At 51.7% G+C, this 26947-nt stretch overlaps 1 protein-coding gene across 1 annotated transcript in view; it reads right to left on the bottom strand.

Moving 5' to 3' along the window:
• PLXND1 (plexin D1) overlaps nucleotides 1–26947 on the bottom strand; it is an 86202-nt gene that overhangs the window by 8519 nt on the left and 50736 nt on the right. Inside the window, exons 19-37 of the mRNA XM_050313275.1 lie at nucleotides 26076–26227; nucleotides 25862–25961; nucleotides 22724–22863; nucleotides 22192–22359; nucleotides 20281–20371; nucleotides 19843–20118; nucleotides 18798–18947; nucleotides 15764–15878; nucleotides 14607–14714; nucleotides 13802–13914; nucleotides 12506–12613; nucleotides 11396–11526; nucleotides 10828–11026; nucleotides 5028–5174; nucleotides 4172–4328; nucleotides 3869–3972; nucleotides 2810–2873; nucleotides 1915–1949; nucleotides 495–599 (exon numbers count right to left, since the gene is read on the bottom strand). Of these exons, the coding sequence (XP_050169232.1) occupies nucleotides 495–599; nucleotides 1915–1949; nucleotides 2810–2873; nucleotides 3869–3972; nucleotides 4172–4328; nucleotides 5028–5174; nucleotides 10828–11026; nucleotides 11396–11526; nucleotides 12506–12613; nucleotides 13802–13914; nucleotides 14607–14714; nucleotides 15764–15878; nucleotides 18798–18947; nucleotides 19843–20118; nucleotides 20281–20371; nucleotides 22192–22359; nucleotides 22724–22863; nucleotides 25862–25961; nucleotides 26076–26227 (2463 nt within the window). The remainder of the gene's footprint in view (nucleotides 1–494; nucleotides 600–1914; nucleotides 1950–2809; nucleotides 2874–3868; nucleotides 3973–4171; nucleotides 4329–5027; nucleotides 5175–10827; nucleotides 11027–11395; nucleotides 11527–12505; nucleotides 12614–13801; nucleotides 13915–14606; nucleotides 14715–15763; nucleotides 15879–18797; nucleotides 18948–19842; nucleotides 20119–20280; nucleotides 20372–22191; nucleotides 22360–22723; nucleotides 22864–25861; nucleotides 25962–26075; nucleotides 26228–26947) is intronic.

Below are 26947 nucleotides of genomic sequence, written 5' to 3'. Positions count from 1 at the left end.
TCTCACATCTGTGGTTGTTCTGCACAGCACATACAAAGAACACTAAAGACTACTGCTCCAGTGAGGCACCATGCTGGGATTAAAGATGGTCTGGATCTGACCTAAGATCACACAGACATTCCCCCTGCTCCCACAGCTGAGTATCTCCACCTCCTGTCCCAGCAGGATCTCTTGCTGGGGAGATGGGTTCAGGTCTCAGCTGTGCATCACGAGCCCCAAGGCAGACAACCCCCCTTTCCTCTGCACAGACCCCATCCAGGCCAGGGAGATCGTGTGGGGCATCACACAGCAATGAGGGCAGCCTGGAAGCTGGAGGGACCTGAGGAGCCAGAGGTGCCTGGCAGCCTTGCTGAACATGCTCCAGCCATCCAGGACAGCAGTCCCAGTGCCTCCCGAGAGTGACCGGCCCGCAGTGCTCCTTCCCTGAAGCAGACTTGTCCTTAGGGACCACAAACAATCCCACCTGCCACGAATGGGGGCAGCCCAGCTCCTACCTTGGTGGAGAGCAGCCGTGTCAGGTAGATCTCTGGAAGGACTTTCTTCCTATGGCTCTGCCTGTGGGACTTCTTATGTTCCACTGATTCATCGGTTGGGAGAACCTGGCCCCAGATAAAACACATGGTCAGAACACTCCTCTCTGCAAGTGTCACACTGAACTTTCCTTTCAGTATAGAATTTCAACTACATATAAAATTCAATTAAAAAGCAATTACTGTTTTAGAAACACACCCTTATATGGCTTTTAAAAAAGTGATTTAAAATACTCGGTGATTTAAAATTTCTGCCATTTGTTTCTCCTGTGCTCTTTATTGCCTCTCTCATGCTAGATGAAGGATCCATCTCCCCCTGCATGCTGGCCTGCTCTCCCCACTGGGCTCTCCCACGCCTGTGTGGCTGCACCTTGGGCTCCCAGCAGCAATGCACATGGCATCTGCAGAAACTGGTTTTCCTTGGATTTTGAAAAAACACAATATATAGAAATATTGGCTTTTTCAAAACAAAAATGAATATTCCACTGGTCAGGTCAGTGAATTACTGCTGTACAATGACAAAGCAAGCCCCTGACGTCCATCCTGGCATTGTTCTACATGTGAACAGTTGGTTTCCTGTCCCTTTTCCCTCCTTGCTCGGTGCGCACGTGTGTGGATGTGCATGCTTTTACTTGAGTGTGGAAACACAAGCAGAGAAAAGAAATCCCCAAACCAGGCTATAAAATATTATTGTTGTCCGTAACATCTTTTTTCATAACAGCTTTTAGCAGTGTTTAGCACTCTGTGCTCCCAGAACGGCACACCAGCAGGAACCCACGGACATGCCCAGCCTGGGAAGCAGGCAGAATGCCAGGAGCTCCTGGCAGGTGACTCGACCGAGGTGTCACAGGATGCTGCCGGCAGCACTGTGCCATGCCGTGCTCCAAACCTGCTCCTGAGCTCTCCTTGGCTGCCCACAGCTCAATCAGGAACAACAATTTCTCTGCTAACCCGGTAATTCTTTATTGTGTCCCTCAGTACTAAAGTTTGTCTACAGATCACCTTTCTGCACCTCACTGTGCCCTGCTGAAGAGAACTAACAAGCCTTGATCCAGCTCGTTCATCATATCTGACGCTCCAGCCCACAGATATGTCAGCAAGGCTGAGAGTTTCTCCTCTTTCAACACATGCTCTGAAAAAACTGGACCCACCGACTCCAGTGCAGGAGAGATGAGGGATCGCTGCACACTCTGTCAGCATCCTTGCTGCCATGGCAGCAGGACAGATCGGGGAGAGCAGAGCACCCCGCATGCCAGTGCCACTGCAGAGCAAGTGTCCTGGAGCAACAACTCTGCTTTCCAGCAGCAGTCCCTGGAGGGCAGGAGGGGAGGGCAGCCCAGGCTCCCACACACAGCATCCCTGCAGCCACGAGCGGGATACTTACCAAGTGAAAGTACTTCTCAGTGTCCAGATCCTTCACTGTGAAGAAGAGAGACACAGTGGCTCAGTCGAGGGACCCCAATGGAAACTCACCTCCCCTGGTGCCCTCTGGGTCAAGAGCCATCTGAACCCCAAGACTGAGCTGGTGTTACCCCAAGTGATCTCAGTGTTTCTCCTTGGTTTGGGGTTGTTTATTGCATTCTGGGGTGTGTGTCAAGTACCTTAGCAGCTACTTTAAGGGGGACCTGGGATCTCCCAAGGGGTGTTTTAAGAGGGACCCAAGAGAGCACAAGAGCAGGACGAGCACCGCGGCACTCCTGCACCGCGATGCCCTGCTGTGCCCTGCCATGCCCTGAGCTCCCATGGCTCTCTCAGTCTCATCATCAGGTCAGCTCAGCCCCAAGCAGCTCCTTGCCCTGTTGGAAAAAGGACTCCCACTGCTTGGCTCTGTGCAGGTGGCCTGAAAATGGGGTTTAAAATTCCTTGTTCAAAGTGGATTTTTGTCTCCCTTGTTGTTTTTTTTGACTCTGCACAGCCTGAAAACTAGAAATGTGCTGGCAAGAGACTGAACATGTGTAAATGGGAGGGAGAGGGCTTTTCCAGCCAAATGGTTTCAGATTCTTGCTTTTTCTCACTCTGTCAGCACAGACTGGATGAGAACCCCCAATCAGAGTGTGAGATGGAAGGTGCAAACACCTTGAAGACTGGGAGAGCACTCTGCACCCCAGCAAGTAGGAACAGAAGGAGACTGGATAGCACATGTTTAGAGCCACTGCACCCCAGCACCCAGGCACGGGGCCTGGAAGTGGCTCCCAGCATCCCCGTCCAGAGACAACCTATGACAATGCAAGTGTTCCTGCCCGGTCACCAGAAGCAGGGAAAGAGGAGCAAGAAGTTACCTCTGCTCAGTGTGGTGTCCTTCTTGTCTGACAAACTCATGGCCAGGGACGCCCCTTCAGGGATCTGTGGAGGAAGGAAAGAGCAGGCACTGATGATGGGGGCCTTAACAGTTCCTCCCCAGCCTGAAGGAGAACCCAGGAGCTGGGGGATGTTGCCACAGTCACGGTTCTGCCATGAATGTCCCCTGCACCCACTCTGCCCTGCCCCTGGGCCCAGGTGGGAACTGGCAGTGACGGCACTGCCCTATATGGAAAAGGAATTTTCAATGCAAATACAATATAGAGAGGTTCTCAAACCCAATGGGAATTGGGCAAATATGTGTTTCTGACATACGTTTTTGGATGTCAACCTCAGGTAAGTTGAAGAGGAGGGAGGATTGTGCTATGCAGGTGCTGGTTTGCCTTTCCCCAAAGGGCAGAAGTGCGTCCCCTCTGCTGCAGGGCACCGCGCCAGCGCGGGCTCAGCAGCACGGCCTTACCCTGATAACCATATTAATGAGCTCTCAGCTCTGCTTTTGTTTTCTATGCACAGCTACAAACCAGTGAGGATTACGCTCCCAGGCATACCAGGGAATATGGAAATTATGTAAGTATTTCTGGTTTCACTTAATTTTAACACAAAAACGGTCAAGGAAACAATCTGATTCGCCACATATCCCCGCATTTTTGGCCTCAGCTCTTCAGTGGCATCCCTAGCCCCTGCTCTTAGGGCAGGCATTGAGTCATAGCTGTGATTTCAGCAGGAGTACGGATCAAGAGCAGAGTAATACTAATCAGCCAGGCTGGTGGCCCTTGGGAATAGGAGCTTTTTCCCCTCCTCTTTCTGTTGTCAGTAATAACTTGTTTTGCATGAAGAGTGTTTAATTAGTTTCTGTGTGTTGCAATATTAACAAGATGCTCGCCAGGGCAGATGTCTATTCCCTGGAAGCTCTCATGGAGCTATGGCAACCTCCCTGCTTGTTCCTGATGATCCTGTTTTTGGAGGGGAATTGCAGCTCTCCCTGGAGGCCAGGCAGGCTCCAAGGAGGTGAAGCTCTCCTGCAGCACTGGCAGCTTTACCTTGTAATGTGCTAATGTGTTGAGTTTCTTCCTGCCATCCTCCACCACCGAGGTGTCATCGAGGTCCCGCAGGATGTAGCTGTCGGTGCTGGTGGCAAACCACTCTGAACACAGAGAGGGGAGAAGTGAGACCCCAGCCCGAAGCAGGCAGGTGCCAGGGGGCCTGAGGCTCCAGGGACCGAAAGGCTGCCCTGATGTCTGCCCTCCTATCAGCGCTGCTTCACCCACTGCTCTGAGAGGCACCAACAGCTGCTGTGCAACATCAGGTGCTTCATCTGGTTTTATGGACTGGTTGGTCCTTACCAAGGTCAACATCTTCCACCCTTGGCCACTGGGAGTAGGGGACATTCTTGCAGAAGGCCTCCAGAATCTTCTCCTTCACTTGGCTGAGTGTGTCTGTGTCCATGGCCCTGACGCTCAGGGAGTCCATCCCACAGCCTTGGAAGGAGACGTTGAGGTTCTGCAGGCAGAGGCTGTCATTAGGGATGACCTGCCCGGTTCTGCTGGCTCCCAAGGAAGCTCGGAGGCTGCAGCACCTAGAGAGTTCTGGCTGATGCGCCCCAGGCCGCATGCTGATGGAAATCAGTCTGAACTAATGTGGCCATTGAGGTTTTACAGCATGAGAGGTGCTGATTTATAGCCCTGAGGGTCCCATTTGCTGATGGAGCTGGGAGGACACAGGGAGCAACACCACAACTCCCTCTCACGCTGTCTTGCTAATGGGGCCTGGCCCTGATGCAGAGACCACTGTGGGGTGGGAGTAAGGGTCAACCCCCATCATCAGCCGTTTGGCTTCGACTGGTGACTAATGCGGCTGCCAAGGCTCATTGCTCAGCCTCTGCCTGACACAGTGGGCCGAGCTCCACTGCTGAAATGACCTCTAAGCAGGACGGGTCTACTGTGCTGCTGGAGCCCACTGCCAGCACCACCAGTAACCAGCTCGAGAACTACTCAAGAGCAGCACAGGCAGCTGTCAGGGGCTGCAGGCTGCCACAGAGGCCTGCTCCGAGCCCAGGGAGGCACAGCTACCACCTCAGTTGCAGCCAAAAGCTGCAGGGCAATGAGAGCAACTCTTGCTATCAGAAACCAGGTTCCTCCTCCTCATACGAGCTCTGCAGACCCAATCCTATGAGCACAGCTGCAGCACATGGGTACTCACCCTTGGCTTTGCCTCAATGTTCTCTCTCAGCAGCCACTCCTCGTTGAGGGTGTACCTGGCTTTTCCCGTAATGGCATCAATGGAACCTTTGTTAATCTGCTGTTTGATGGCACAGATCAGCAGGAAGAAGGGCTCTCCAACTGTCTCCTGGAGAAAGGAAAGACTAAGTCAGCAAACAGGACGCAGTGGTGGTATCTCCATCGTGGCATGGCATGGACACTGAAGGTGCCTCCGCACACTGGGGAACTGGAACAGTCCACCCCAGGTGCTGTGAACGCCGGGCGGTGCCATCATCCCCAGCTCCCACCAGCATTTCTCTGAGGCTGCTCAGAAGTTTTCAGACTTGTGGCAACATGACAACGCAGACAGGGAAGAGGACAAAACAGCCGACAACAGCCGCAGGCCATTTTTGGGGATGTTGTAATTGTCAGCATCAACATACTCCATCCAAGTTCTCCAGCAAGCACTGGAGCTGTGGAATGCCACTGAGGGGCTAGGCCAGCCTGTGCTGTTTGGTGGGCAGAGCTCAGGTGCTGCTCAGCAGGCAGGAGCATATGCATGGCTGTGCTGAGGGGGGATGTGCATGTACAATGCCTGGCAAAATACAAATGTGCATTAATTTACATGTGAAATTACACATGAAGTTCATGGAGAATCTGACACACTGTGCTACAGAGATGCTTCCTGAACTCTGACAAGGGTGCAGATTGTACAACATGCTGGACTCAGCAGGACAAGGAGGGGCTGATATGCACAAAACTCCAGGTCTGCAGAGATATTTGGGCAGCATCTGGCTTTCTCATGAATATGTCATCTGAACCCCTCTTTGCACCGCCTGGTTTGCCACTGAACTCCACGGGAGTGAGCCCATGGTCTCAGTCTGTGGCTCTGGGAACCAGTGTTCATACTTCTCATACCACAGCAGAGCCCTCATCACAGCAGAACAGACAGGATCAGGGTCAACAAGCTGTTCCCATGCGACAGCAAGCAAACACATCATTTAACTCCTTACATTCATCAAACTTAAGCTCATGGGAGAGGTGAACTGTGGCACTACTGCAGCAAAAACCAGAAACATGACAGCTACACAGTTTAATGCTAGATTTCTGATCCGCTTCTGCCTGATGCACTGACGTGCAAGGAAAACATAAGCTATTTTTTTAAGGAACTTTTCAGTACTGCAGTACATCCCATTCTTCCTAATGTTCATATGGAATTTTCCTCCAGTGAAGCAAGTGCAAATTCTGCACATTTATGCACTCTGAGCATCCCCCCCCCGGCACAAGGAGCCCTGCCATCTGAGAGCCTGCTCAAGACAACAGATACCCAACGGTTTTGATATTTCTCAGCTAGGAGCTGCTAAATCCTGCTCAATCTGCTTCTTAATTAAAACTTGGTGATTCTTTTATTCTAATTGCCCTGTAATTGCTAAAGCAATTAGTTCGGTGTCAATTTGGATGTGCTGCATTTGGCGCGGTTGATGATACGGTGATACAGCGGGGCTCTGGGTGGGCACATGACGTCTTGTGCCAGCCAGGCAGTCGCTTCCTTTCCAAGGGAAACTTTAGGAACACAGGGAAGCTTCCCAGGTCTGCTGCAAGGGTTTAATGACTCCTGCAATGCTGATCTGAGCAGGCAGCACAAAATGGGCTCAGCAGTAGGGCTGCAGGTGCTGGAATGGAGGAAGGCACTGCTTCCAGAGTGTAGAGGAAGGTGAGTCAGGGAGGTGGAGAAGCTGAGGATTGCAAAGAGTGGAGAACGTGTCAAAAGACACAAGGAGACAATTTTGGAGAGAAAGGCAGAAGCATGAAAGAACAAGCAAGGGAACAACACCGACACAGAGACCTCCTCACGCTGCAGTACCAGTGTTCCCATATGGTGACCCACAGGGTCAACCCCCCCCAACACTGGCCATACTACCAACAGGAACTCCATTTGTGCTGCACGTGAGCAGGGACAAACCTGAGGACAAACTTGAGGCCAGGCTCTGGAGCCTGCCTGTCTCTGCCATGGGCAACTCTGGGCGCAGGGAGACCCGAGGGGGCAGCCAGCAGCTCTGCAGTGCCTCCACAACCATTGCAAAAGGGCGAGTCCTGCTGATACAGGAGCTCATTATGGCTTGAAATGAGCACAGGCTGCTCAGGTCGGGGCTGACTCTGCAGCACCATCCTGTCCATGTAAAGCTGCCCTGGAAGCGGCAGGGCAGGCGCTGTGGCACGGCGGGCATTGTGGGGTCATCACGGACCCACTGCTGTGTGCACGAGCAGGATCAGCCCCACGTCCCCTGCAGGGGACACAGTGACAGCACTCCACTGGAGAGATACTATTTCTGTTTGGCTTTCTGGCTTTCAGGCTCAGGAACTGTGGGATGTTACGGAAATCTGCAAAAGTGCTAATCAGACAGCAAATTTCAAAGCAGGGAAAGAAGGGTTGGCAGGCAGGGATTAGAGATAAAATGGCAAACTTGGAAACTTCCTGCATTGTTCGGAAAACTCATCTGGAAAGGAATCAAAACTGTCTTTGGACTTGGCTAGCTGGGAGAAAGGAAGTTTAACCAGAAGAGATCCGTGCTGATTCAGGACAAAAAAATACTTAAAAAAACACAGTCTGGGGCCTTTTTTCCTCCTATTGTGAATGTATTTTAATGAGACTTCATTTTCATTTCTGACTGAACCGTTATGGGCTCTTAAAGCTACCCAGGGCACCGAAATAACTCTGCAGTAATGGAAAGCACAGTTCAGGCTGGCAGGACTTGAACTGTTCCACGCACGAGGAGCGTGGGAGGGCTTTGTTTTTATATCCTTGGGAAAATAAAAAGGTTTAGAGCACAGACTGGATTCACATGTTGCTGCCCTATTAACACAACTCAACTCCGACAAGTCATTACACATGTCCTCCCAGGAACACGCTACAGCCATTTCCAAAATGTTTTGGTGAGGCTGGGGTGGGAAAAGCACAGAAAACAGCTGCTTACTCCAAGTGCCTACTAATTTTGGGACAAATATCTATTTGCACTCTGCAAAGAACCAAACCTCAGCCTCATCCCACATGCAAAACTTGGAGAAGCTTGGACCCAGATGTAAAAACTAAATTCCAAGATCTTACTTTGCTTTTAACAGCTAACCCCCTGATCCTGTTAGAAACTAGGCACAACAGTGAGATACCATGGTGTCTCATGGGAAAGGCTTTCTTTTTCAGTTATTTTAACCAAAACTGTAGCACTAAATAAAAACATGGATCATTTTATCTGCGATTCTCACTCAGTTCTGCAGAAACAGAGTTCTGCATTGATTGTGCAAATGCTGTACGTTCCCTCTGAGCCCTGTCCCTCACAGAAAGCTCCTGCTGGCTCATCCCATTCCCTCACACACCATCAGTGTGTGATCAGCTCCCATCAGTGGTGACTTCACTGCCTTCAGGTGCCCTCCACATGGGCAGACCACGAGTGCCTGTGGCTGGCAGCTTCTTCCCAACTGAAGACAGCTCCTTCAAATCATTTTCCCCCAAAACACAAATGGACGGGCTGTTAGGCTGAGCATTAATGCGAAACAAATGTTTCGAGCATGTAGCGTTGACTTACAAGGGAAAATACAAGCACTTGGAATTTTTCCACCGCACGACGGGCAGGGACTTTTGCAGCAGCTGTTTCAAATAGACACTGTGATTAATGGGGATAATTCAGGAATGAAAACCAGACCCATCGTCACACGTCTGACAGAGCAGTGCTACAGGCAGGCAGGCAGCCTTCTTTTTAACCAAGAAATGCCACTCTGAAGGCAGCAGAAGTTGATCCCGAGGAACGTGAGGCACATGGGAGGCGCCTGGCTATCAGTAGTATTTAAATCACAGCCCTGAGCTGACACCAGCCGTGTGCAAGGAGGTGCCGTCTGTCCCACCACAGGGGCTCCCTCCTCATTCGCGTGGCGGGGAAGTTGCCAGCTCTGCTGATCTGGATCGAGCCCCTGTCCCTTTGTACAGCTTGGCTTGTGTCACCTTGTGACAGTGCAGGGGCCTCTCCAGACACTCTTGTCTGACCAACTCCTTTCCCTCTCCGTATTTCAGCAGAACCTTGGTATCTCCTCTGATCTGGTCCCTGATCACTGTGGAGCACGTGTGATGTCAGTCTCTTGGAAATAACTTTATTATGCTCTAGTTTGGAAACCATTTGCTTTCAGAGATGGGAAATGAGCTGTGGTGATGCTCTGCACTGCCATAGCTTCAGGCTGGGCACAGGAGTTGTGGAGGGGACTGCAAGCCCAGCATGCAGCCTTAGACCACGTTGAGGATCCCCTGTGGGCAGATGGAAATGCACATTCAGCCAGTGGCCCAACAGCTCTGCAAAGGGCCTAATCGCCTCACAGACCTGCTCCCATCAGACCCCATCCTCGTCCTCCCTCCGCAGGGCAGGTGGGGCCAAGAGCAGGAGGAAGCCAGCTCATAGCTCCCACCAGCACTGCCTGGCCCTGGGGATGGCCACAGGCCATGCCATGGTCCTGGACCACGTGGGGCTGGGCAGCTCCCAGCCGGTGCCCCAGGGATGGGCAGCCTGCTGCACGTGGAGCTCCTCACCATTAATGAGCTATGTAACGTGCCCAAGCCTTCGGGCACACGTGATAAAGCTCCACTTTCTTTCCTCTTTTTTTTTCTCCCTGAGAAAGCCTTCTTGCACAATGTCCATTTTTAGCACAGGCTGGAGTTGGATCAGATGCCTCACATGTGGTCTCCAACTCCCCAAAAGGAGAAATCAGCACTTCTTTTTCTCCAGTCGTTTAACTAAAGGCACAAAATCTGAAGATTAAAAAATTGCACTAAATCCCTCTTTTCTGCTCTTATGGGCTGGATAGCTGCGCCACATCGGCACAGCCATCGTCACCCAGTCCTGTAACTCTTCTTTCATTAGACTGGCTAATTATGTGAGCTAAAATGAAAGATTATGAACTACAAAACCACAGGCTTTAGGACAAAAAGTGATCATCAGCTGGGATCAGAAGACATCACGATATGTATGAGAACAATAAAGAATTGCTTCTGTGGCTGTAGAAAACACTTTGGGAAAAGAGATTTTTTTCAAAGGCTTTTTCAAGGCTCTCCCCTGTGGGTATAATAGGGTGTCCTCCAATTAACTGCCATGGAATCAATTAAGTTATTGCTCAATTCTTCTGGGAAATTCCACACAGAACTGGCAAACGTTAGAGATAAAGTACTGAGCAGATGGACTGCTGATGGCTCTGAGATGCCAAACATATTCCTTTTTATCACAGTCAGGAAGACAATCAGGCTTCAGGGACAGACATCCCATCTTCTCCTACTTGGATTTGTGTGGAATCACATGGATGCCTCTGCCTGAGAGGCCCCACACACCAGCGGGCACTGACATGGAGCAGCCCCTGCCCTGACACTCCTGGCCCTCCCAACTACTGGGGCTTCCATGCCAGAGACAGACCCTGCTGGCCTGTGCCAGCTGGTCACAGCAACAACATGAAACCAAGTGGTTTCCCAAACCTCCAGCCATTCTGGTTATTTCTCAGCTCCCCTATGACTCTTCTCAAGCACAGCGAAAACGTCGGTCTGTGCTCTGGCCTCCCATGAAGGCTGAGCTCACCAAAGCCCTGGACAGAAGGGGAGAAGCAACTGAACTTCAGGTTGCTTATTCACACCTGAACTTTTCAATACAACAGTTAGTGACCGTTCGAGTGGCACTGCTGGCAGGTGTCAGGTCCTCAGCTGTCCCCACATCCCTCATCACTGCTGCACCCAGAGCTGATCCTGTACCCACTGCAGCAGTGACTGGCACTCTTACTCTGAGATAGCTGTACATGCAGATGGACATCCAGTTGGTGAGCATCTTCTCCACCACCGATTCCGTTCTTCTCAGCATCAGCTTGGGGTTTTTGGAAGCTGAAGCATCTATTAGATCTACCAAGAGGTCCTTCATGATGCTAGTGTAATACTCCAGTTTCCCATGCAGCGCAATCGTAAGCAGTGACGCCAGGTTACACCTGAAACACAGAACGTGTAGGACTCAAGCCCCAGTCCAATGAGACTGAACTGCTAACTGGCACTAAAAAACCCAGCACAAAAAGGCAGTCTCTCAGACAACTTTCATGAGCCTTCTCACTGGTGTTAGAAGTTCCAGTACTCTTTCAGTGCTGCAGGATCTTGGGTCAGCTTGCACGTTCTTACTGATAAGCCAAATGAGTGAGTGCTCTTCAGGGTTTATGGTCATCCATTTCTAATAGAAAAGTGGGACGCAAGAGTAACTCAATCACCCACTGAAATGCCCAGCCCCAGACACTGGCTGGATTGCTACAGGTTAGGAAGAAATCAGTCTCCTCTAGCTGCCATGTCTTTGGTTTTGAAGCTCATACCTGTCTCTGACAGCAAAGTCCTTCTGTTGCTCGAGAGCATGGACAAACACGATGAGAAAGTGCTTGTTGTTGAGTAAGGTGGAGAACAGTGAGATTCCTTCTTCCATGTTGGGTCTGCAGTTCTCAGGGATCTGAAAAATAATGTAGAAAGCAGAGAAAATCCTGCTTGTTGTTTTCCTCCAGCTTTCATCCCCCTTGACTGCAGGGATGTCCCTACTGAGCACAGAGGTACCGAGCAGAAGTGCCCTTCCTCCCTCTGCCTGACGCAGCCAACAGTCTCCCTGGCAAGGGTCACACAGTTGAGCCAGCAGGGCACTGGCAATGGCCCTTCCACTCAGTTCAGCACTCAGGAGGATACCTGGAGCACTGTGGCCAGTCTGAGGCTCCCCACTATGAGACAGATGGAGCAAGTGCAGCTGAGGACTGACAAAACAATCAGTGGGTGTACAGGAGAGGTGAAGAGGGCTGCATTTGGTCAGCCTTCAGAAATTTCAAGGGGAGATCTTACTGCAGCCTCAGCTGTCCTGTGGCAGGGCAGAGAGGAGAGAGCCAGGTTCTTCTCTGCCAAAACAGTGCCAGAATGAGAGGCAAAAGATATCAGATGGAACATGGGACATTGACTAAATATAAGGAAGGCAGTTTACACCTTTAAGGGTGTCATACACTGAAACAAGGCCCCAGGAGCCAGTGGGATTTCTGTCCTTGAGGATATTTGGTACAGTTGGATGAGGCCTTCAGAAAACTCATCTAGTTGGGGATGTTTTAAGCAGATCTCCCTTCCAACCTTAGCAACTCTCTGACTCTTCAATCCCTACTCTCTGTCCACTTCAAACCCAGCTCTGGGACAACAGCAGCTTTTGCCAAGTCACCGCTCAGTAAAAGGAGGAATCTCACTCATGAGGAACTGTGACTGAGGCTGAAGTGATACACGGTATGACACAGGAAGAAGAGCCCTCAGCAGAGCCGGGAAGGATCCCAGGCCAATGTTCCTTCATGCAAGAGCAGATCCACAGATCTGCCTTCTCCGACTGGCCAAAGCTGATCCAGTGCTGGTCTGTGTTGATGGTTAGCAACACCCAAAAGCATTTGTTCTGTTAGTGGGTTACTCACCTTCCATTCTCCCACTAGGAGCGGATGTGTTTCCTGGACCTGGGAGCCCACCTGGGAGCTGAGCTGCTGGGACGGGAGGACGTAGCACTCCTCGTAGAGAGAGGAACACTGGAATCAAGCAGAGTGTTAGGGGAGGGCAGTGCACCTGCCCGGGGACTCCCTGTGTGCTGTGCACCTCAGGGGAACGAGATGGGAGCCATGTCATTGGAACTAAGACCACCCATCACAAAGATGGTTTGCATAGTTTATGAAGCCTTAAAATACTTTGCAAGAGCCTCTCGCACCACAAATACGGGGAGAGGCAGACATCTGCACAGACACAAGGCTGTTAGGGCAGGGAGACTGCAAATAGACTCATGTGACAGCCAGAAAACTCCCAGAAGAGAAAGCTTTATAGAGGACGAAATCAAAATAGAGGAGTTCTGGATGTTTTAACATACGTAACTTTTGAATGAGATGGGAAAAATGTTTAAATCTCTAACATTCATATAGCAGCCTGAATCTTAAAGCCTCTAAGTGTGCAGAGATATGGAGAGTGGATAACTGCAAAACCTGAGTAATAGCTACTAATGAAATACTCTGCAGTCATAAATCATCATCTCACTCCTCAGCACCAACACACAACTACCTCAGGGGTGAAATACAGCTGTGGTGAAGGGCGCACAGCAACACAGCAGGGCAGCCAGTGACAGAAATTACAGCGCTGACATGTCTGTTGCGGCCCTGGAGAAGGACTCTGGGCAGACATACTGGGACTGGTACCCAAAGGACATCTTACTGGGAGCACCATGCACCCAGCTTGGACAGGGAGGAAGGAAAGGGGGAGACAGAGACGCCCAAAGAGCTCCTGAGGACCAGCTGAGCTGCTGGGAATGCTCAGGGACACCCTGCCTGGAATAGAAAGCCCCTCTCCCTGAACACCAATGGCAGATTAACCCTTCAGCCACCCTTCAACCTCCACTGAATGGAGCCCTTGAGGAGAAGTCTCCAGAACTCTGCTCATGCGAGAACTCTTTCAGAAGAGGGTGTCCAATGGCTATGAAAGGGCGAGCTGGAGTGACTGCCAGGACAGTGCCACCGCCAGGCTATGTCATGTGCAAGCAACCCCAATCTTACTTGATGCCCCAGGAGCTGTGGCTCCACTTTTGATGGTAATCGAGGTTGAAACACATGACAAGTAAATATATAACAGTGGAATGATTTTGTGACACTGTAAAAGCCCTTTAGCAGAGCCCTGATCTGGTTGGGAAGGACCTCAGTGCGATGAGGTGCCCGTGACACACGCTGTCTCCTTACTTTGGGGAAGAACGTCCTGGTGACAAAGTGCTTGTACTCCAGGAAGGGGATCCCTTGGCTGCGGTTCAGCTCCTTGGTCAGGTCGGTCATGTCTGTCTGCAGCTCCGCGAAACCTTGCACAAAGAGACCCGCAGACAGTGAGCACCCAATCCTCCACCAGGCAAGACAGGCTGGCACCAGAAAGCATGGCACATCTCATCTCCGACTCATTGAGCTGTTCCCTTGTGGAGGCTGAAGCTGTGTTTTCTCTGAGCAGCAGATTCCCACTGGTGTTTAATCATCAGCACTGTAAACCTTGTTCCGAGCACTGACAGAGCATTCCCCGCCCCAGGAGTCCAGCCCCATGGGGCTGGGCAGGCAGTTCCCACAGGACGGGACCCCAGCCGACATGGTGGGGTCATGGACTGTGGGACGGCAGGTGCTGATGCCTGGATCACTTCTATTGCTCTGGTAGGAGTGTGCTGCAGCTTCTGTTGCACCCAAGTGTAAAGCACACTAAAGATTAGCATGGTCTTCAAGCAAACCTCTGACACAGCTAGGGGCCATTAACTCCAGGACAGGGAAGCTGGCTGCGCTGCAGATCAGTGGCTTGCCCAAGTCAGGCAGCAGGACGGCAGCAAAGCCACACTTCCAGCCACTGAGCCTCATTCCCAAGACCTGCTGAAGCTCACAGGTAGCGACAGAAATTTTCCTATAAATAATCCTATAAACTTCTACAGCGCAGAAGGTGAAAGACTTCAAGCCTACTATCCCAGCATCCTCCTTCTAGCCCTGGGTCCTCCTTGGTGCCCAGACGGTGACTTACCTTTGCGGATTTCCTCCCGGATCTGTGACTCCATCTCCTCCATCTGGAGCAGGGTTTTCTGCCAGTAGCGCTCAGCTCTGCGGCTCTTTGTGCAGAACACAAAGAGTGCTGGAAAAGAGAAAGGGAAGAAGCCTTTTGGACTCAGGCTTAAGAGTAGCTGCAGCTGGGACCAGAGAGGTTCCCTCTGACATGGTGCAGAAACCTAAACCCAAAGTTGGTTTCACACCTACCACCAGTCTGGTATCTGCTCAGGTAGTTGTCGATTTATCTGTAAATAAGTAAAACCAGCTGGAATTTAATGATCATGCTGTAACTGTCATCTTCAATTTAGGTCTGGGCTGTCTGTATTCAGCTTAACTGTATACTAATGTGTTCCAGCTGATTAATGAATACAGAATTTAGGATGTTTACCACCTGTACTACAGTGTTCACATCCGACAGTCTTCCCATGACTCCAGAAATATATTTCTAATGATGGGTGCTGCATTTAATAAATCGGTGTGCATTACAGTCTTTATTAAAAATAAATTAAATCCTCATTAGAAACCACTCATTTGCTGTGAACTGGCAGGTTTCTTGCTGCAGGGTCGTGCTGGGCAAGCAAGGAGCGGGTACCCCAGCCCAAGGACAGAAGTATGCTGCACGGTTTCCACCCAGGTTCGCACACTGGCGTGCCTATTCCACACCTGTAGCTACGAATGCAGGCTCTGCTCTTCCTGCTCTGCCAGGCACCTGTCACTGCCTGTTCCTGATGACAGGACCTCGGGCTAGGAGCATCTCTGGGATGATCTGAGACAGTCACGCCTGTGAGTGAGCCCCGGGAGTCAGTACTAGCCCAAGACCAATTTCTCACATTCTTCTTTATTTGGTACTATAGTAGCTACTAAGGTTTTGGGGAAAAGGTAGGTTTATAAATATCACAGGCTCAAGGAACAGAGCAGAGCTGTGGATTCAGCCAGCAAAAGCTCTGTGCTGCAGGGAGCTGTGGAGCCACGGCCCTGGTACTGGCTGCGTGCCATACAGAGCACGGCTACCTGCTGCACCCAGACCAACTTCAGGTACCGCATTATTGCAGCACTTGAGAGTCACCTTCACTACTCCACAGGCAATGACAAAAACCTCGGCACAGCCTTGGAATACATCATTCTTTCCCTTACCTACAACAGAAAGGACCAGCAGGATGCTGCAGATGACGATGGAGACAATGATTGCGGTCTCTCCTCCCCCAAGGTGCAGCATCGCGATTGTGTAGTTGAACTTTCCAACTTGGATCTGGAGAGGGAGAAGGAGGGAGGAAAAGCAAGAGCTGAGTAGCACATTGCCAAGGGGCTGGGAGCAGGGAGGGACACAAGGTAAGGCTCAGCAGACCTTTGCCCAAGGACACACTGACCACACTGGTGCAGCCCCCTGGGCTCCACGGGGGGCCAGGCTGTGCCTTTCACTGCCAGACCCTGGGTGCTCCATGTGTTCAAGGGAGCCCAATTCACTTCCTGCACTCCTGGGGATGCTGAGGCTGCTCCTGGCAGGCTGCAATGCTGCAGCAGTGCCCATCCCAGGGCCACTGTGGGGCTTCAGTGGCGGAGTGGCAGGCCCACAACACAGCCTCACCATACCCACTCCAGAATGAGACAGCCCTTTCCTAGAGAGCACAGGACTGCCTCTGCTGCTCTACTGGAAAACCACTTCCACTAATCATTGACTTCCATTATGGCTCTGAACAGCCTTTGGATCCCAGCTGCGCTAGCCTTTCTCCTCCAAAAGCAGAAATGCTGTCATGCAGAAGGAGGGTTAAGAAATTTTCAAGTCCTTGAAATACAAATAAACTAAGGGAATAAAAATAAATAATAATGAGACCATAGAAGAGTAATGATCTTGTGGCTAAAGCAGTGAACAGGGTGTCAGGAGGTGCTGGCTCTGCTCCCAGCCTGTACTTCTTGTGACACCAAGCACAAAGCACTTGAGTTCAGTCTTTGGGTCTCCTGATATCCAGAAGGGAAGAGACCAGCACACATCACAGGCTGGAGAGTTACTGGGCACCGTTTACAAACAGCTCTTTGGGCCCTTGGGATGAAAGGATTCCACAGCATCATCTGATAAGGAAAACTCATGACCACACAAGGCTTTCACTTCTGGAAATGTGAGTTTCACTTCTCTCGAGGAACGAGAAGTGAGAGAAACTGAGCAAAAAAACCTGAAACAAGGTAGGGAAGAGCTGGAATAATCTTACAATTACATCTGTGTCACAGAGCACCTCCAGGACAGGTGACCCCGGGCACCCTTGGTGTAGCACCTGAAATTCCAGTAGCTCTCAGCTGCTGAGCCAAAGCCGTGCCACAAGTGGGGCCTTCCCACCATCTCCATCACCAGATACCACATCTCACACAGCTCCATCCTGTGGAAAATCCAGCCCTGGTTCTGGGAGCACTGGCACAGGCATGGCTGCTGCCAGCAGAAGGCTCTGGACACTGAGAGCTTTGGTCTCCACCCTGGCACATTGTCTGAGAACCGTGGTGCTGGACAGGGAGAAGAGCCACAGCACTGCACAAGCACCTTGGCAGGTTTGCTCAGCAGTCCCATGGTCTGGCCCCAGGATGTCCAACTCTTCCCTCTGAAATGCTGCAATGAAGCTGCTCCTCAACATGATTTGAGTCTTTTTTTCCCCACCAAATCAAAGTTTTGCATTTTTCAGAGGAGAAATCCCATGCCTGCTGTTTAATTCAGTGTTTAAACAGTTTGGTCATGAACAAAGATGGGTCTGAAAGCCTCGACAAGCTTCTCTTGTGTATCTGGACAGGTCTACTCAATACTTGGTAAGACCCAGACAGGGACCCTGCACATGCCTGCCCTGTGTCATCAAAGTCATTGCAAGTGTGTTATAAAGCAACAGTCACCCCTGGAGCAGCTGGCAGGGATGGCCTGAACCGTGTCTGAAGGTTTAGCAAGGGTGCACAGGTGTGAGTACAAGCAGATTATTTAGCTGCGCTTTCACTGCTGGTGCACTCTGAAGAGTCTTGTGATATTTAGGGCTGAGTATCATTCTCCTGCTTCCTGGGGACCCACTAAGGCACTGCCCTGAATGATTTATGTCACACCAAGACTAGCAAACTCATAAATTCCTCTTCTTCCCCAAAGGGATTTCCCTGTTCTCAGTTCTTTAAAAAAATTCCCCTGTTTAAAATTTCCATTAAAATTACTTGGGAAATTTTGGTACTTCTGCATTACCACATTTCCCGTTTTCAACAGAATTTCATATACCTCAAATTGTTGCCAGTAAACTGGACAACGCTGTCAGCAAACTGGTGGTGCATCCTCATGCCTTTCTTCTGGGCTGCTCAAGCCCACAGCTCCTCAACTCCCTTCAGCCTTCCTTCTCCTCCCTGCCCCCACTACAGGCTCCCACCCCTCCCTAACCCTAATCCTACCAACACAAGGACTGGGAGGGGGCAGCACCGTCTCAGCCCACGGAGGTGGAGGCATTTTCTCTCAGATACAAAGAGCCATAGTCACATCCCTGGATGGCAATGGACTGTGTGTGACATGACGGAAACTGAGGGTGAGCACAGCAGTTTAATCAAGCCCTCTGGAAAACAGGGAAGTACCCAAGTGTGGTGAATTTTGCAGACACAAAGAGAAACAAAAGCCCTGAACACCAAATTCCTTGCAGTGACAAAGCAGCAGCCCCTGGAAGCAACATGAGGCTGTCCAGCCCTAGTACTCCTCTCACCCTCCTGGTCACATGCAGGGACTCAGCCTGCTGAGGGTCAGACTGTCACGGCCATTCGTGGCCCTTCTGCAGAGCAGCTAGCTGAAAGCTGTAAGGAACTCGCCAAACACATCTCATGGGGGACAGAAAATCACTGCAAGTGACGAAATCTCATGTGCCTGAGACCTCACCGAGCCTTAGCAGAACTGAGCAACCACCCCGTGAGCACAGTGCAGTACCTGAGCAGGCAGCTGTCAGTGTCCCATGACTTGCAGTGCAGTAGCCCCTCACCACAACTTGGGCAGCCTTCATCCCACTGACCGGCTGCCCTGGGACAGCCGCCAGCACGGCGTGCTTTGTCCACCCTTCCATCTGTGCAGCCTTGTGTGGGGTCACCAGTGGGTGAGCTGGGCAGGTCCTTCGCACACAGAGTTTGCAGCGCGACTCCTCTGCCCTACACACTCCCAGTGCGGAGGCTCTGAACTCACCGTCACGGGTAACTGCCTTTCTGAGGTGCTCAGCGACTCATTGACGGAGCAGTGGATGACTTTGTCTGAAACAATCTGGATCTCACATGAGATCAGGCCGATTTTCACCTGGTACTCATTGCTCTCCAGGCCCAGGCTGTCAGGCTCTTTCTAAAGACAGAAATAGAATCAGGATGTCAGGCTGCAGAGTAGCAGTTGGAATTGCAACTGATCTTCCTCCTTTACTTTCCATATTCCCTACTGTTTTGCAGACCTGGAAGACTCTCCCTCACCAAGGACATTTTTCCAGCACTCCACAGGAAAGCCAGAACCAGGCCATTCCCCATTTTCCTGTTTCCCATTCCTCACGCAGCATGGGGCAATGGGATGAACAAGCCCCTCATGGAACCTGGAAAAATCTGCTTTTGATCTGGCCTGCTGTGCACTGAAGATAAGGATCTAAGTGCCCACCTGGGAGGGGGAAGGATGTACAACAGAGAGGACAGCCAGGGGATGCGCCTGCAGAGCCTGAGAAAGGGGGAGCACATTTCTGGAGCACGTTGTAAGCAGTGAGGATATCCTGCAGTGAACAATGGCCTTTGAATTACTATTGCTCATTGTACAGGCCACTCAGCTGCTACACCCCGACTTCCTTGTGAGCTGAGCTGAATTCAGTAGTCAAAAGAGAAGAATTCATGACCTGTTTCTGCAGGAATAAACACCTACTGTCAGGCTCATCTGCAGTACCTGCCTTGTTTCAGGCCAGTGCATTGTCATTCTTTTTCCCACATCCAGTATTTCATTTAGACTCATGCTATGACACCCTCCCAGGCAGCTCTGTCTCAGAGGGCATCCTCAGGCTGGGCTGCACCTCCTGAGACAGAGAGATGCAAGAGCAGCATGCTGAGCCCGAACCACCTGCTCCTGCCTCTCCAGTCCCCAGCTACCCGCTTCTCTCTCCTCTCCCTGTGCACGGTCCCTGCACTGGTACTCAGGCCTGCGGAGCTGCCCGTGGGGGAGCAGGCAGCACCCGAGAGAAGCAGAGCTGTAACAGCTACTCTCTTACGTGTATGACCAGAGTTAAGGGCTCGCCGGGATGGTGCTTGATCCACTTCTCCTTCTTGGCTGTGGAGAACTGGGGGTCAGCATAGTACTCCAGGCTGAACTTGCTGAAGTGCAGGGCCTCCTCAGGGTACATCTCCTCATCCAGAGCTGGGCGGTCATCTGCGTAGAGGCGCCCATTGAGGTAGAAGTCAACGGGGGCAGGTTTGCTCCCCACAGTGATGTTGGAGGCAGCTGGAGAGGGGCAGGTGATCGTGGTGTCAGTGTGAACCTTGCAGCACTGCAAGCAGGAGAGCATGACAACATCAGAACCCCAGCACCACGAGTGCTCTCACCCCATCCTGAGGCGTGGGCTGAGGCCTCAGCTTCACACCCCAGCCATCCTCTGGCAGAGGACACACAGTCCCACTGCCACCAGGCCATACCCAGCCAGGACACCCACCGTGTGTTCTCTGCCGATGCCACGGACAGCCATGGACACGTTCTGGACCAGCCCAAAGCCTCTTCCTTCCAGGGTGATGATCCTGCCCCCACTTTGAGAAGAGAAGAAAGAGAGGGTGACTGCAGAGGACAGTGCAGCAACAGGGTGTGATGGCTGAGTCTCCCTCCTGTCCTCATCTCTTTTCCCAGAGATGTTTCCCAGCTGTTTGAGCAGAAAATTTGACCCAACAGCCAAAGTCTTCTTCCTGCTTACAGCAAGGATCCACACTGCTACCACAGTATCAGGGAAGGAAGGAAGGAGGAGTAGATGCTGTGGTGGAAAGTGGGAGGGCCTCTTCCAGCAGAAGGACACATCCCCTGCCCCTACCCATGTCTCTGCCCCTGTCCCTGCCCCTCAGAGACCTGCAGAGAACTGTGAGTCTTGAAGAGGGAAAAGTCCCTTAGAGGTTGACAGGGATCCTGCATCTCCTACGAACTTCTGATTTAGATCAGAATGTGAAAGGTGTTGTTTTGTACCTGCTGGGGGGGAAATGCAACCCATGGGCCTCTCACTGTGCAGTCAACTAACAACACAAACGAGCAGCGCCAATGTGCACAAGGCAGAGCAAGGGTTGGAGAACCATCACTGCTCATCTGCACCCTGGATTTACCCTCCCCTTCCTCCATATCATATTTGACCTGGTTAGAGCATTTGCCAGGGAACAGTCAGAACTCACAAATCCTATTATGCAAAGAGCACTCCAGGCACAGTGACTTTGGCCATGAGGCCCCAAGGTTCTCTGAAGCCTGTGGTATCACAGGTAGTTATGATCCAGGTTTCTAACTAGGAGCCTGTCACATCTGCAGACTAGCTTACAATTTCTGTTTGGGTTTAAATTTTGCTTATATGAATTATTTTATCAACATGGTAACAGAAATCGGTCCCAGCTAGATTTCTACACAAGTTATTGACCCCCTCATGGTAAACAGCCCAGAAGCATGGTGTAGCAGCCAGACTGCATAAGCCACCACACAGGCTGTAGAAGTCACAGTCCCTGTGCTCTGAAATTTGGGAACTGCTGTAAGTGCTAGGAAAGCATCACTAAGGTGATGGAGAAATACCCCAGTGGTTTCCTTGTGACTGTAAGCAGGGACATTCTTCCTCTGTCTCTTTTTAGACAGCACTCTCGACACTCAGCAGTTGGGAGCCTGCGAGGGGCTGAGCCTGTATGAGTCATGGCTCTGCCTTTCCAGTAACATTCCCACAGCCTGCGGCCTTGGCGCTGCGCTTGAGAATGCCGAGAGGCGGCTTTGTTCCAAGGGGATCAGAGCACCGGAGCCTGCTCGCGCTTGCCTCTGGGTGTGCTGCTTCCACCAAGGTCCTGCCGCCACAGCTGCTGGCATCCCAGATTTCCTGGTCAGCCCTGGATTTTCCAGACTTCACAGCTGAGGAGGGTTGGATTTCACTATGATATCCAAAGGAACAGAAGCCCAAGTGCTCCACAGAGAGACGTGAAATTAAAAGCAACACATTTTCAAAATTAAATACTGTGACCTCGGGGAAGGCTGAAATCCAAAATTACAAATCTCAGCCTTCTACAGTTTTAATGCCAAGAAAATTCCTTAGGGTCTCATTGAGCCCCCACCTGAAACCTCCCTAAAGTACCCAGCAGGTATGCATGATACAGTTACTAAGGCTGACATTTTTCCACTCCTAAATGCATCAAAACAAACTATGGACAGTCCTGGTGTGTGAGACCTCTTCTACTCCTGTGCTGGGTTACCCTGGAGCACCCTGAGAGCAAGCTGCAGTGCAAGGCAATGTGTCCAGCTCCAGGGCTGGGAAGCCCCTTTCTCCCAGCAGGACCCTCTCCCACCACTCTGGAACTGACCCTCTCTTTCACAGGCTGTCTTGGCTGGGGCAGGATCTCACCTGATCTGGCTCTTTTTGGGGTTGATGTCTGATATAACTGGGTTCTTCTCATACTTGAAAGTGATGTTGAGGCTGGTACAAGACTTGTTCTCAAACTGCACGCAGACTGGCACAGGCGTGGTGAGCTCCGCGGCGGGCATGGTGCAGGTGATGGTGCTGTCAGTGCGGCTGCGTGGGAAGAGGCAGGTGAGCTGTGGCACAGGCAGTGGCTGGAGCCTGGCACTGCGGGCTTGGGCAACCCCTTGGCAGCCAGGCAGGTGGCAGCCACAGGTGAGAAGGAGCTTCCAGTTACATGCCAACTGCCTGTTACACTTGGCCTGCTAACGAGCACCAGCACACACCATCCCAGCTGCCGGACCAATTCCCAGTACAGCCAGAGGGAAAGGGCAGGCAGGGGAATGCTATGCCAGCATAGAGTGATGCCCCCCCACCAAAACACCTGCCCTGCTTGACCACCTGGAGGCCAATACCATCCTTCCTATGCTTTGTCTCTTGTCACTAGCCCAGCACCAGCCCCCAGCCCTGCTCCCACCTGAGGTCAGTGCACTGCTTGGAGGAGTTGATGAGGACACGGAGCTCCGAGCCGACATCCAGCCTGCTGCCTCTGATGGTCACTCTGGTTCCTCCAGCCTTCGGGCCATTTGGGGGAGCAATGGACTGCACCAGGGGAAGCTAAAAACAAAGGGGAAATCTGTTTCCTAGCCCAGTAAATCTACAGCTGGGTACTCCACGCTGCACATGGGAATCGATTCAGAATGTCTAAGTATCCAGCACTGTGAGGCTCAAACAGCAGCACAGCAAAAGCTTTCGTGGGCAGGGTTTTGGAACTAGAGGACAGGTACAAGCGCTAAGGAGTGAGACAATACAAAATCTCAGTGACTCTCTGTGGTCTCTAAATTCTGGTTATAAGGGACACATGAGGCCAAACAGAAGCCCAAGATCCCACTAGCCCCTTCAGTTTTCCAGCAGAGGGATCCAGAGCCAGCAACAGCTCAAGGTCCATCAATGAAAGGAAATTTCTCATTCGTTCCCTCTCCCACCACCTCTGCCCTTCCAGATCCATGTCTTCCTAAATGCAAGGATAATGTTAAAGCCCTGCTGGATGATGGCTTTGAGATTGGTGAAAACAAACACCTGCATCTAGATAATTGAATATCAAACCCCTGCTTAAGGAAGCTTAAAATCTGCATCTCTTGAGGCGACAGGAACTAAAGGGGAAGTTACTTTGCCTCTCACCATTTGCAGCAGAAATTAGCGTGTATGTTATCTGTGTTTGCAGACCCTGGAAATCTTCCCGAGATTCAAGAGCTGAAGGCTTTGATAACTCACGTGGCGCTGAGCCCTTGTGTCTGCTCACAAGCACCCCAGGAGAGGCTACTGGCAATGTCTCTGCTCCATTTGAGCAGGACAGCCAGGGTAGAACAAATAATGATCTCAAGACCCTTCCACAGGGCAGTGGTAACTCCCTCTCAGACAGCACATGCCCTGAGGTAAGAGGCCCATGGGGACTGGCCCTGCTCACCCCCAGGCCTTCCCTCAGAGCAGACCCGCATGAGCAGGAAACCCATGTATTAAAATCTACCCTTGCCCTTGTCTTACACTCCGATGGCTTCATTCCTCTGCAGTCATTTTCCTTGTTGTTTCTGACCGTCACCCACTTCCACAGGATCTGTTTTGTATTTCTCTGGGTGTCTGTAGGCAGCTGTCTCCTGCCCTTGGCCCTTAACCCACGCATTGACAAGTGCAGCTACAACAGCAGAGACGATTGTTCCTGTTCCCCAAAGCCCTCCAGCTCTTCCCCTCAGCCAGAGCCAGCGGCTGCTGCTCTCAGTGCACTGCCAGTACCAATCGCCTCCATCACAGCTTTGGCAAATCCAGCTCATCCACAGCCTGCTATAGTGTTCTGAAGGGGCCTCTCCGTTTTCCTCAGCACAATTACAGCTGAATCCTACCTCTTCTAGACACATCTAATGGGGACTATGAAACACGTAGCACAGAAACAATATTTGGTATGTCACAAAGGGCTTTCTTTGAATGGGCAGCTCTGAAAATCTTTTAAATTTTTCCAGGCAAACTGTATCTGTAACCAAGCTCAGGTCTCACCAAGACCAGCCTTGCATGGTGTAGGCAACGCCATCTGCATGCCACTAGGTATGAGAGGAGAACCAACAAAACTAGTGTTGCTTGGTCTGCAAATGGTGCAGAAGCATATTTTTTGAAAAGTTGCAAAGCAACTTTTGGTGTGACACACCCCCAGGAATGCATCATGCAGTGTCCCTCCCCACCACACATACAGGGCACTTCCTCATCTCTGCTCCAAGCTCTGCTGAGACACACAGACTGAGAGACAGACAGACAGGCAGTTTTCTGCTGTGCCACCTGACCAGGAATGGCTCCTCTCCCACTCCAGGGTATACTGCCTGCTTCCCAAGCTTGCCCAGGAGCTGCCAGCACAGGGCTGCCACAGACCCAGGCTGAGGTCAGGGATTGGCTTTGTTCTGCGCTGGTGCTTCCACAGGTGTTTCCTGAAAGGCTTTTCCCACATGCAGAGAGCTGGACCCTTTCCCACGCTCCCCTCTGTCAGGCAGACAGTATCCGGCAGCAGGGGATGTGCCAGCTGAGCACATACCTCCTGAGAACCCCCAGACCCCGGGGCCATCACTGGATTGTACCCCCGTGGCACCTCAGTCCACTCCAGACTGCTGGATCTCCTGCTGAGACTGACCCAGCCATCGCCTCACCAGTGCCTCCCTCTGCACTGCCAGGCCTGGCTCTGTTGGGTGCTGGGATGTGCCATGCCTGTGCCAGTTGCACACTGTGTAACCCATAACCCTCCCTGAACTAAACACCCAACCTCTCAGTGGTTATGGGGTGGGGAATCACACTCCATGATCTGCCCTAAATTCTTCACAATGGCCACCAGGAATCAAACATCATTTCCTGGGGCTTCGAGTCTCCTCTCAGGTCAGCAGCTTGCATCATGGGCTGTCCTGCCTCAGCTGAAGCTGGAGTGGAGGCACAAAGGCTCCGAGCCCTCTGCATGCCCTTGGCACCAACCTGCTGGGGCTGCCCAGGAGTAGCATCCAGCCACGGACAAAGGTCGTGTAGGGAAGAGAAGAAATGCATGGATTTCTCTCAGGTTTGTAGAGATGAAAATTGTCTTTGTGAGATGGCACAGCACAGAGCTATAAAGGGCTTTTCTTTGAACAATGACAGAGGGTTAGCTCCAGTCTAATCCCTACACATTACTTCATGCAAAAACTAACACAACCTCTACAGCAAAAATATCAGTTCTAAATAATGTGAATTCATCGAATGTAACCTACACCTCAAAAAGGAACTTCACAAATCTCAAAGAATCTTACAGGTTGTAACAGCACTTCAGCAAAAGAGGCAGAAAAAACCAGCTCCTTTCATAGAAGGAGAAATGTCAATGAGCTGGGACAAGATATACCCCTGCAGAAGCTGAACCTGGGAGCACCAACACCCTGCGGAGATCCTGCCAGACCCCACTCAAGTAACCACAGGTTACCTCAGGAGCTCCTTAAGGACCCCAACATGTTTAGTTGTAGATCATGTTTCCCAGTCACCTAGGGAAGGAGGGCGGACCTGCAGGCTCACTCTAAAGGGTGCAGGAATCACCAAAGAAGCACTCGAGGTGGCTACTCACCACATAGGAGTATCGCTCCCTGGACTTCCCTTCCCGGCTCACATTAACCGTTACCACATCCGAGAACGCCTCCTGAGCCTCTCCAGTCTGGCACACAATCCTGTGGATAGATGAGGGGTTGGCAGCAGTGCCTGGCAGCAGGAACGGGGACGGGCAGGCACAGGCAGGGGACACACAGGGGACAGGGCCCTCCTCCTCAGCTCCCCCAACTCACATCTCAGAGACGATGTATCTGTCGGGCAGCGGGGCGCAGTGCACGCTGCCCACCCAGACAGCAGTGAGGACGTCGCTGAAGCGGCGGCCCAGGTTCCTCCCACGGATGGTCAGCAGTGTGCCCCCCTCCAGCGGCCCACGCAGCGGCTCGATCTGCAGCACCAAGGGACAGGGCACAAAGTCAGAGGATCACAGAATCCTACAATGGTTTGGGTTGGAAGAGACCTCAAAGATCATCTAGCCCCATCCTTCCTGTCATGAGCAGGCACACCTTCCCCTAGACTAGGTTTGAGAAGAACAACCATGAGCTTCTGGCCTTCATCCCTGAGCCGGTCCCTATGTCCACACCCCACTTAAACCCCATGAAGCAGACAGAATCACTCCTCGCACTCCTGCTCCCCCAGCACGCCCGCCACCCCTCTCCCCCTGCTGTAGCTTGGCAAAGGAGAATCCATCACATTTACGTGCTGGGTTTGGCACTGGGGTTTGGCTAAGGATCAATCCAGCTGCAAACACATCTGGAGTGAAATATCCTTCCTTCCACACCCCTGCTTTTGAGTCCATCTCCTACACCACTGGTTTCATCTGGCAGCTGCTGTCCGCTGTGCTGTGAGGGGACAGGGTGCTGGCCGTGACAACATCCCAGCACTGCAAGGGGACAGGGTATGACACTGTGCCAACATTAAGGCGGGCACTGCCAGAGAGACCGACTGCCCTAACTTCAGCAGGTGAAACAAACCCCTTCCAGCAAAAATGGCTCCTTTCCCTTTGCCCTGGCAGCGGCACACAGAGCCAGTGCTACACTCCGGATGGCACCAGCTCCGGAGGGCTCTGTGAGGGCTCATTTGCTCTCATGGTTCCAGAGGGTTTGGA

The sequence above is a fragment of the Myiozetetes cayanensis genome, unplaced genomic scaffold (genome assembly GCF_022539395.1).
Source record: "Myiozetetes cayanensis isolate MyiCay16 unplaced genomic scaffold, myiCay2020 scf18, whole genome shotgun sequence".
NCBI classification, from domain to species: Eukaryota; Metazoa; Chordata; class Aves; order Passeriformes; family Tyrannidae; genus Myiozetetes; species Myiozetetes cayanensis.
The sequence above is the reverse complement of the archived record's forward strand: the minus strand, read 5'-3'. Positions and strand labels throughout refer to the sequence as shown.